At 42.0% G+C, this 12,240-nt stretch overlaps 1 protein-coding gene across 2 annotated transcripts in view; it reads right to left on the bottom strand.

Moving 5' to 3' along the window:
• WNT11 (Wnt family member 11) overlaps positions 1-12,240 on the bottom strand; it is a 67,360-nt gene that overhangs the window by 23,479 nt on the left and 31,641 nt on the right. For both annotated transcript variants that reach the window (XM_044285634.1, XM_044285635.1), the window contains exons 4-5: positions 713-990; positions 48-340 (exon numbers count right to left, since the gene is read on the bottom strand). In XM_044285634.1, coding sequence (XP_044141569.1) covers positions 48-340; positions 713-990 — 571 coding nt within the window. The remainder of the gene's footprint in view (positions 1-47; positions 341-712; positions 991-12,240) is intronic.

Here is a 12,240-nt window from a genome sequence, read left to right on the forward strand (position 1 = left end):
AATATGGCGTCTAATAATGTTTTGCTTGTGTTTCAAGGCAAACTTACCGATCTTGTGTCCCATGAGATCCTAACTTTTCATTCTTTAGACAAAAATCCGGAGAGCTTTGAAGATATATAAGTTCACTTTCCCGTACCGGTCGAATATCCAGGTCCTTTGGCACCAGCTGTTTCCGTGTCCCCATTGGTCGGTGAACTACCTTTGTTGCTGATAGATATTTAGTTTTAAGATCCAAAGCGATTTCTCGAAGTTCCAGCAAACCTTTCCAACAGGTCTTAATAGAGCAGGAACCTGAGACTCCATGGCATTTACATTTCAGCTCCAAAGACGATTTCAACACCTGAATACAGAAATGTTATTGAATAACACAACAAAAATGTATGAAGACATAAGTATACTAATATTTAGACACCTGACACAAAGTCAGATACACAACAGAGCAATAACATGGTGGGACTATCTAGCTCTATGATCCAAAATAGATCACCCACCACCAACACCCCAACATAAAAGTCCCCATTCACTTAACAACAGCTATATTGGTCATCTTCCGGTATCCTCGGGAACATATAACATGGAAAAGTGGAATTTTTTACTTGACAGTAGTGGACAACCCAATAATTTAGATATTTATTGGTATTTTTAGGGGGAAATTCTCTATCAGAATCAACATATATTATCTCATCAACATCTTGTAGTAGTATCAACTCACCTGTCTCCCAACTTCGCTGTTGTGGAGGTGCATTAGCTTATTGGCTTGAGATCCTGCCTTCTTCATCTTCATTGGGGCATCAGAGAACTTAGAGCCCATCATAAGACCATAGTTGATGTTGTCAGCACATCCTCCCCAACGAGAACCTTGGTCCAATGTCTCCCCGGGTATAGGTCCACAAGAACAACCTGGTAGGTCCCCAAGAGTGCAAGCCCTAGCAATCGTATGGCTTATGGTAGCAGCAGACAGAGCGTGCACAAAAGCGGACTCTCTTGTCCCTGAAAAACAAAAACATGCTCTTCTTATTCTTCTCTTAATTGTATAATCCTTGTATATGACTACAGCTGGCCAAACAGACCACCAGAGATTCTGCTGATATGACCAATGGAATGGACTTGCTTCAATATTCTGCTGAAGGTATCTCAATATTTAACAAAAACTGGATGAGATTTTTTACATTTGGTTGATTGGAACTTAAAAGGAATCTGTCAGCAGTTATGGCCTTGTTAAATAGATAGATGTACTAGGCAGGGGCTGGGGAGAACAGGACAAATGGAGATTTTATCATGAGGAATAATGAGAATATGATGTTTTATGCTGCTGGATTCTGCTCCTTAAGTGCTCTGCTGTAGCATCCAACCCTGAGGCCACTACATCGGTCAGAAAACATATGTTTGTATTACACTCCCCAACCCCTAGCTAGTGTTTTTAGCAGTTTAGCATGACAAAAACTGCTGACAGATTCCCTTTAAGCTGCCATTAACATGACATAGAGGTTAGTCAAAAGCTACTTGTCACAATTTCACAAAAGGAGAATAAGACACTTCCAGACTCTGCCACTTCACAGCCTCAGGAACAAAGGACCAGGCATGGTGAAATGCAATATGCTTTATCTCTCAGATGTTGGGGAGAGCCTTAAGCTCCCCAAAAACATAAGGTGGCCAGCCAATTCTACTTAAATGAGTGGGTTCAGACCACTGCACGGACACCTTAAATTAGAATTGTACTTTCATAAAAATTTTGATATGTTATAAAGACATATGAAAAATTTTAATCGGTGGTGTCTAAGCACTGAGACCCACATCGATCTCTAGAACAGGGGAAAGAAAAGTGTGCGCTTTGTGAGCTCTCTCTCCTCTCAAGAAAGAGTGTGCTAAACACATGCTTCTCTCCCTTCATTCTAGAACTCTATGGAGGTCTCTGTGCTGAGACGCCCACCGATCTAAACTTTTGCTATGTCCCTATAACATATCAAAAGGTTAATAAATATACAGTGCCACTATTGTTAGGATATTGTGACACAGTAAAGGGAGTTGTATGGGGAGGCAGGTATTTTCCTCCCAGTGTGTGTTGTTGGACTAATTAGCGGCCAGGTGGGGTCAAACACCGGACTGGACTCATGTGCGGCACGGTCCGGGTTTTGACTTTTGCCTTTAAAAGACAGCTGGGTTCAACAGAAAGGATCTCTGTACTGGGATCTGAGGCTTGTGCTGGGCGTGGAGGTCTGAGACCAGTGTGAGGGGAAACAGGCCGCCTAAAGTCTGTTCGTGGACTCTTTGAGTCAGAACTGCCAGCTGGGTGTAAACTAACACCAAAACCAAAAGGGCCCATCGCAGTGAGGCTGGCGTAAAAGCCGAAATATTTGAAAAAAAATTCTCTGGGCACGGATGTATGTCCTGGATTAAACCAGCTAAATTTCAACCCGTGTTACTCGGCAAAATGGAAGCTGTAATGAAGGCCCTCTTGGAGGCTCACCTGCAACAGCGGGAGGCTAATAAGCAGCAGGAAGAAACAAACCAGCTTCTGCAACACATGATGGCTCTACAGACGGCAGGAGCATCCCAGAGCGTTCACGATGCCCGGAAAGCGGTTCGTACGGCGATCCCCAAGATGGAACCCATGGATGACCTCGAAACCTACCTGGCGGTATTCGAGAAAGTGGCCGTGAAGGAGAATCTACCCCGAGATCAGTGGGCTGAGGTCGTCGCTCCGTTTCTGGCATCTGAGCAGGTGTATTTCGACTCACCAGATGAGCAAGCGGCCGATTACCAGAAAGTCAAGGGTGAGATCCTGGTGAGGCTGGAAGTAAATGTGTTGGTCTAGGCCAAAAGCATGCACCAGTGGGAGTTTAACCCGGCTGAGCCCGTGAGACCCCAAGTATTATGCTTTAGTCCACCTTTTGCAAAAATGGCTACAACTGGACGTACTGAGTCCCACTGCTATGCTGGACCGTATTTTAGCTGATATGTTCTGGAGGGCGTTGCCATACCCTCTTCAGCATTGGATTGGCCAGGCGTCTCCTGTTAATGCCCTTGAGATGGTGGACCTGGTTAAACGATATGAGGCTACCAGGAAACTAAAAGAGGGCTCTTTCGGGAGGGGGGCAGTTAAACCGCGACAATCCCCACCCAAGACCCGGAGACTGGAGCTGAAAAAGTCTACCTGGGAGGTACCCACTGCGGACCTGGCTCTGGTGATCTGTTGGCGGTGTCATGAGCCTATTCACGCAAGGGCCGACTGTCCACATAGGGTTGAGCCCACTAACTATGGCTACTGTTAGTTGCTATATGCCAGGAGGCTGTGTGCAACAGGTACCAGGGAGTCTCTAGATAATAATCACCTGTGCCAGGTGGAAGTGAGAAACACTCCAGCGGTGGCTCTGCTGGACTCGGGGAGTCTGGTGACCCTGGTAAGGGCTACCCCGGTGCGACCCGCTGAGTTTACTGGCTGGAAAGCTGAGGTAATGTGCATACATGGTGATTTAAAAGACTACCCCACCGCTCTGGTGTCTTTAACCATGGTTGCCGGCAGGAGGATTCATGAAGTGGCTACACTATGAACTAATAAGAAGAAGAGACTTTCCCAAGAGTCAGGGATAACCCCAGGGGATTGGCCTTGCTCAAGTGGGAGGCCAGAACCCTGGGAACCAGAGGCCGAAGGGCCAGCGGTAACAGTTACCGCCACTTTGGTGGATAAGGGGGGAACAACCCGTTTAATGTGATGGTTGGGGAGGTGGAGGACTTGCCACCGGGCCCTGAATTGGCAGACTTGAATGTCTCCAGTGATAATTTTGGTACAGCACAACACAGGGACCCGACATTATCCCGAGCCTGGGAGAATGTATTAATGATCAATGGAGAACCACAACAACCGGGGGCCGAGTCGATATTTCCGCGTTTTGTGGTTCTCCATGATTTTCTGTATCGGGTCAACCAACTACAGGGGGAGAATATGGAACAGTTGGTGGTGCCCAAGGCTTATTGCAAACTGGTACTAGATCTAACGCACCAACATGTTCTCGGGGGTCATCTGGCATTGCAGAAAACACACGACCGTATAGTACAGCGGTTTTACTGGCTCAGTGTGTTTAGAGAAGTGGAACAGTTTTGTAAGTCTTGCCCGACCTGCCAGATAACTAGCCCCCAGCCTTATTTCCGTAGTCCCTTAGTACCTCTCCCGATCATCGAGGTCCTGTTTGAAAGAATCGCTATGGATCTCATAGGACCAGTACTAAAGTCTGCTAGAGGGCACCAACACATTCTAGTCATCCTAGACTATGCTACCCAGAGGCGGTGCCACTGCAGCATACATCCGCCAAACTCATAGCTAAAGAGTTAATGGAGTTGTTTTCCCATGTAGGACTACCCAAAGAGGTTCTGACAGACTAAGGACCCCCATTCATGTCCAAGGTCATGAGGGAATTGTGCAAGTTGCTGCACATAAAATAGTTACGGACGTCCGTCTACCATCCACAAACGGATGGGCTGGTAGAAAAATTTAACCAAACCTTAAAAAATATGTTAAAAAGAGTGGTGTCCAAAGATGGAAGGGACTGGGACCTCCTCCTGGCCTATCTCATGGTCGCAGTGCGAGAGGTGCCCCAGGCCCCTACAGGGTTCTCGCCCTTTGAACTGCTATATGGCAGACATCCTCGCGGGGTGTTGGATGTAGCCAAGGAGGCATGGGAACAACAGCCCACTCCGTATAAAAGTGTTATTGAGTAAGTCGCCCAGATGCAAGAACGGATAGAGACAGTGTTGCCTCTGGTTCAGGAACATATGGAGGCGGCTCAGTGAGCCCAGAGTAAAATCTATAACCGGCAGGCTCGAATCCAGAGCTTTAACACGGGTGATCGGGTCTTGGTTCTGGTACCGACAGTAGACAGTAAGTTATTGGCTAGCTGGCAGGGGCACTACGAGGTAATAGAGAAATTTGGAAATGTAAATTACAAGGTAAACCAGCCAGGGCGGTGAAAGCCAGAGCAAGTTTACCATGTTAATCTACTAAAACCTTGGAAGGATAGGGAGACCTGTGCTGAGGACAGACTGCGGTCGGTTTGTCTAGGGGAAGAGGTTTTGGCCCCTCTGTCTTCTGCAGGGGAAGCGGTTGCCATAATAAGGATTGCTGACAGCCTCTCCTCCAAACAGGCTCAGGAAGCCAGGGAGTTCATTAGTCGGAACACGGATGTGTTCTCGGAACTCCCTGGGTGCACTTCCATAATCCAGCATGATATTGTCACCGAGCCCCAGACAAAAGTCCGGTTAAAGCCATATTGGGTGCCCGAGGCTCGGCGAAAAGCCATCTCGGAGGAAGTGCAGCTAATGCTGAGGCTGGATGTCATCGAGGAGTCTAAGAGTGAATGGGCCAGCCCAATAGTTCTAATACCTAAGCCAGGTGGGACATTACGGTTCTGTAATGATTTTTGTAAATTAAATGAGATTTCTAAATTTGATGCGTATCCCATGCCCCAGGTGGATGAGCTAATTGAGCAGTTAGGACAGGCAAGGTATTTCTCGGTCTTGGACCTCACCAAAGGGTATTGTCAAGTGCCCTTAACGGAGGCTGCCAAAGAAAAAAACTGCCTTCATCACCCCTGAGGGGCTGTATCAGTATAAGGTGTTACCCTTTGGCCTTCATGGCGCCCCCGCCACGTTTCAATGATTAATGGACATTGTACTTCGTCCCCATCGGCTTACCTGGACGATATTGTCATTCATAGTACCGACTGGGAGAGTCACCTGTCCAAGGTGCAGGCCATAGTGAACTCTCTTCGGAAGGCTGGACTAACCGCTAACCCCAAAAAATGTGCAATAGGGTTAGAGGAGACTAAATACCTAGGATATGTCATTGGGCGCGGACTCATCAAACCCCAATTGAACAAAATAGAGGCGATACGGAACTGGCCCCGACCTGTCACCACTAGGCAAGTAAAGTCGTTCCTGGGAATGGTGGGCTATTATATGAGGTTCGTTTCCCATTTTGCCACTTTAGCGGCTCCGTTGACAGGGCTTTTGAAGAGACGGAAGTCAGTGATGGTCCACTAGAATGACCAGGCGGAAGAGGCTTTTTCCGCGTTGAAGTCGGTCCTGTGCGGGTCACCGGTTTTGGTGACGCCCGACTTTAAAAGGGAGTTTGTGGTACAGACCGATGCCTCTGAAGTAGACCTCGTAGCTGTACTCTCTCAGGAAATCAATGGGGAGGAACATCCCGTTGTTTTCCTGAGCCACAAACTCACCCCAGCCGAGACTAGGTACAGTATAGTGGAGAGAGAGCGCCTGGCCATCAATTGGGCACTCGAGTCTCTCCGTTATTATCTGTTAGGGAGAAAGTTCTGTCTGGTGACCAACCACTCTCCTCTCATGTAGATGAGCCAGGCCAAAGAGAGGAATGCTCATGTGCCAGTCCGGGTTTTGACAACACCTAGCTGCCTTTAAATGACAGCTGGGTTCAACAGATAGGATCTCTGTATTGGGATCTGAGGCTTGTGCTGGGCTTGTAGGTCTGAGACCAGTGTGAGGGGAAACAGGCCGCCTAGAGTCTGTTCATGAACTCTTTGAGGCAGAACTGCCAGCTGGGTGTAAACTAACACCAAAACCAAAAGGTGATAGCAAAAAATCTAAAGCAGTTACATATATTAGGAAGACCAAGTATAGCCCTACATGATTGTTAGATACAGACCTGTGTGCCTCCACCCCGACGTACGTTTCACTTTTCAGCTTCCTCAGGGGATTCTGATTTAGATTTTTTGCTATTCTGATGCCTTCATCATCTATTTTTTGGGATTTGTATTTTTCTAATCCTGTTAGCACTAAGCACTTTATATTTAATTTAACTTTTTGCACCCATGCAGTTGGATGATAGATTTGAATGCCGTAATAAGACTTAGTAAGCCCTCCTGATATATGGTATTTTTTACTACAAGACCATTGCTACCTCCTTTTTATATGTGCATGCCGTTGTTGTGACTGATTTTAGATGTTTATTATTTTGATGTTAAATTAAGTTAAATAAATAAAGATATTGTTACTCAGTATCTGTTCATGATTTTTTGTGGGGCGGTTTGGAATTTTGGTTTGGTGTATTAGATTGTGTTCAGCCCCATACCACTCCACCAACAGCAATTGGTTGGTGGTTTATATATATTTTTGGGGGCGTATTGTTAGGATATGCCATAAATGTCAGGTACAGTAGGTGCAGGTCCCACCTCTGGGACCCACTCCTATGTCCAGAATGGGGCCCCAAACTTACCACTTTTTCGCGAGTCACCTAGCACTAAATGGAGAGGAAGCTGCACATACGCTGTGGGCTCTCATTCACTTTGGAGCTCCATTTTTGAAATAGGAATGGGTTCCAGAGGTGGGACCCGCACCTATCTGACATCTGACATCTATTTCCTAGCTATATGCTACAAATATTAAGATGGGAAGCCCTCTTTAAAGTCTAGAGGCCACATGGCCAACTCATTATTAAGCCAAGCACAAATTTGATTTGTAATTATTTTTTTTAATAAAATTTGGTAAAACAAATTTGATAAAAAATATAATAAACAAAAAATAAAAAATGGAGACATTTCACCAACTTTCAAATTTGAGGCACAACTATGAGTTCTGTTTTCACATGTACTCAACTCCAAGGAATATCTCAAAACCAACATTGCTTCAGTCACATTGTAAATAAACCACTTCACGACCCAACGAAAACGTAATCACAATTAATGGACACCAAAAATGCGGAAGAGAACATCAACCATGTTATTTTATTGGTCATTTTCATCGTCTGCAATTACCAGGATCTCTAAGATTATTAACGCTGCTCAACAAAAATGAGGTGCCGAATATTTCTGTACTCGGCTTTGGAAAGTTGTCATTTCCTGGCTGTGTTTAGCTTCTGTAAACCACATAATGAAAAAGAATAACACAATCCTTGTAGTCACAGGGTTGACTCCTTAATACTAATGAAGAGCAGCTTTCTCACACCAAGAAGTGGTTCCCCCAACCCTTGATGTAGCTCCATGCTCCATGACTTTTAGATGGCTAATGTTACAAAGGGAAGGGGGCAATTTTTGCAAATTTCCTGAGGAATGATGAGAATAAAGTTGAAAAAAGAACCTTTCTCCTTATGGAGAGTGCCCATCCCTGACATGAGAGAGCTTTTCTCTGATTTCCCAGCCATCAAAAGTACTTTTGATTTGGGTAGAATCGATTCGTACTCGAATTGAATTTCTTTGCCGACTTGGACAAATCAGAAAGGAAACACATTTTAAGAAATGCGTTTGTCCTTACTGCAAAGGTTAAAAATTTAAGATTAAAAACAACTATTTAAAACTTTAAAAAAGTTGTAAATGGAAATATATATATATATATATTTAGAAATTTTAACAATTTGAAAAAAATTGTAAATGGAAAAAATATGTAATGTATAAAAAATCAGGAGGAAACCTATTGTAATAAGTTTGAAGGCTCTTTCACGAATCATCTATTCTAGCGACATTTTGGAATAAGCTGACGTAGCAGATTCCAGCACATTCTCAGCAGTTTTTGGAAACTGCAGACATTTTCAAGTAATTTGGTTGCCTTCAAACCCGATGCACTGCAAGTTTGTTTAAATGTCTGAATGATAAGAAATAAGAATTCTGAAGATAACCTGTTGGGCTTCTGGAATTTTTAAAATAAGTTTTCCCTACAATTTTTCTTGCTTCGACCACAATTTTTAATATGTAAGCCCACCATGCATGGTGCAAACATTAAATCTCCCACAATGCACCACAACATGACCCGCAGAGACTTTGAATCAGCAGGGGGCAACCGTGAGGTGTTGGGGCTCCAATCAATTAACATAAAACCAGCAGAACTCAGCATGTACCTCTGGATATGAATGAAATATAAGCCGTTATACCAGACACTCCACTAGCAGATAACTTATGTAGTGTGTAGTAGTTGTGACACTACAACGTCCAGCATGACCGTACAGCCAAAGTCCGGTGTGCCTCAGGACAGCACCATATCTCGGCCATGATACAAAACACGGACTGTCCCGTAATATGTGTATATTAACTGGGAGTCTAAGAGAAGTGACTACTATATCCAATGTCTGGACGCCGAAGGAATCCTCACACTCTTGTCCATGTGCCACCTCTATCATCTTAGATGACCCATTGCCCCCAACTGTGAGAGTCATTTGACTGAAGTCCAGGACTTTAATAGTTTGGCTTCCCTTCTGAGACATTCACCGAGCCGACTCCACCTGAAGAATGTCACAGTGATCTCCACAACACGCTACAGAAATATGGTCACTGTTTTTAACCATCTCCAAGCTACAACCAAACATATCTGTAGATACATAGAGAGATAGAGAGATAGATAGATAGGTAGATAGGAGCAGTATTATAGAAGTATTAATATAGTAGTTATATTGCTGTACATAGGGGCAGTATTATAGTAGTTATATTCTTGTACATAGGAGCAGTATTATAGTAGTTATATTCTTGTACATAGGAGGCAGTATTATAGTAGTTATATTCTTGTACATAGGAGCAGTATTATAGTAGTTATATTCTTGTACATAGGAGGCAGTATTATAGTAGTTATATTCTTGTACATAGGAGCAGTATTATAGTAGTTATATCCTTGTACATAGGAGCAGTATTATAGTAGTTATATCCTTGTACATAGGAGCAGTATTATAGTAGTTATATTCTTGTACATAGGAGCAGTATTATAGTAGTTATATTCTTGTACATAGGGGCTGTATTATAGTAGTTATATTCTTGTACATAGGAGGCAGTATTTTAGTAGTTATATTCTTGTACATAGGAGGCAGTATTATAGTAGTTATATTCTTGTACATAGGAGCAGTAGTATAGTAGTTATATTATTGTACAAAGGATGCAGTATTATAGTAATTATATTCTTGTACATAGGAGCAGTATTATAGAAGTTATATTATTGTACATAGGATCAGTATTATAGTAGTTATATTCTTGTACAGAAGAGCAGTATTATAGTAGTTATATTCTTGTACATAGGAGCAGTATTATAGTAGTTATATTCTTGTACATAGGAGCAGTATTATAGTAGTTATATTCCTGTACATAGGAGGCAGTATTATAGTAGTTATATTCTTGTACAGAGGAGCAGTATTATAGTAGTTATATTCTTGTACATAAGAGCAGTATTATAGTAGTTATATTCTTGTACATGGGAGCAGTATTATAGTAGTTATATTCCTGTACTTAGGAGGCAGTATTATAGTAGTTATATTCTTGTACATAGGAGCAGTATTATAGTAGTTATATTCTTGTACATAGGAGCAGTATTATAGTAGTTATATTCTTGTACATAGGAGCAGTATTATAGTAGTTATATTCTTGTACATAGGAGCAGTATTATAGTAGTTATATTCTTGTACATAGGAGACAGTATTATAGTAGTTATATTCTTGTACATAGGAGCAGTATTATAGCAGTTATATTCTTGTACATAGGAGCAGTATTATAGTAGTTATATTCTTGTACATAGGAGGCAGTATTATAGTAGTTATATTCTTGTACAAAGGATGCAGTATTATAGTAGTTATATTCTTGTAGATAGGAGCAGTATTACAGTAGTTATATTCTTGTACGAAGTAGCAGTGTTATAGTTGTAGTATCCTAACCATGCAGATCTATTTTTGTATTAGAACATGACAGGGTTGATTCTACAATAAATCTCCCATAGTCGGTGGTGACTGAATACTTTGTTGTACACCATGGACAGTACTGTGTGTTAATTACATGAATTTGCTGAACTGAAAGATGTCCCTAAAAATATTACAATGTTAACCTAGAAGAGCAGGTTGGCTTACATTGTGTTTATCCTGTTATACTGCTTTGTCCTTTGAGTTTGCCTTTTACATTATGATATCAGATCCTGAGAAAGCCATATATCTGTTTCTGGGAACGCTGTGTGATCACCAATATGATCATCACCCAAATGCTTTGTGAGACTTCAAAGCGTCTATCAGTCTCATTAATGACAGATCCTTTTTGCCTTTATTACTATATAATTAAGTGGATCTGCTGTTCAATAGCCTGAAGAATCTGGGTGATAAACCCCATTGTAGCTTAAAGTCATCAATATTGATTGTTCCTCAGCTTTTCTCATACACTTATCTGATAGAAGACCAAGTAAAGGGTTCCAGCATCATTGGCAGAAGAGCACATGGAAGCTCAACTGAAGGATATATGAGGTCTATCACAATTCCTACGAGTTTAAAACAGATTCTTCATAGCTGTCATGGCTGTCTTATGAGCAGAAGCCATGATATTAATGTGAACAGAGTCAAACCAGTAATTGTTTATTTGTTTTTATATTTTTTATTTCATATTTTTTTTATATTTAATTTACTCTTTTATTATTTTAAAGGAATTGTCCGGTTTCAGGAGGAACAGGATCCACCTGGTAAGTATTTATGGTACCTAACAATTCCTATGACACTGCTCCGGTTCTCCCAGCTGAGCTCTATTTAAGCAGCTGCAACAGTTACGTCATGTCGACGACATAAGACTGCTGCAGCCAATCATTGGTCTCAGTGGTGCATCTGAAGAGACTAGTGATTGGCTGCATCAGTCACATCTTGTCATCCTGACACCACAATGCCAGTAGAGAGAACCACAGTGGCGACGTGGGACCTGCCAGGTAAGTACTTACCAGTTCTTTATTCTAGGCTGATCCCTAAGTTTGTCCGGTTTTCTCCTAATACTGCACAACCCCTTTAAGGGGAAATGGTCCTCATTTTTCTAGATGCAAGTTTCTCTGTCCATTTATTATTATTATAATGATTAGCAAGGGTAGAGCCCAGAAAATAGTAGTGTAACACTAACAGTGTAACTAACTACATTTTTGTATTTTAGGGAGAATTATTTATTACTTATTTATTTACAAGATGTGTATATATATATATTTATATACTATTGTTCTACAATCTATAAAAGCAATAGCATTATTAAAAAAAATACTGAAAAATTATTTAAGTTCCTGGGAATATTTTCAGTCAGGTAGGATTTTAGTTTTTGTCTTTTTGCTCGTTTTTTGTTCTATTTTAGCTCCATTTAATCCATTATCTGCAGGCACATAAACACACCAAATCAACACAATGGGAGTTGTCATCCAAATAATAAGAAGAAATTAAAAGCAAAACAAAATGTCCTGATTGATATACACCTCCAGCCCATTATATCTTTTCTCTTTTATTTGACCTTTCCACTTTTG

The sequence above is a fragment of the Bufo gargarizans genome, chromosome 3 (genome assembly GCF_014858855.1).
Source record: "Bufo gargarizans isolate SCDJY-AF-19 chromosome 3, ASM1485885v1, whole genome shotgun sequence".
Classification (NCBI taxonomy): domain Eukaryota; kingdom Metazoa; phylum Chordata; class Amphibia; order Anura; family Bufonidae; genus Bufo; species Bufo gargarizans.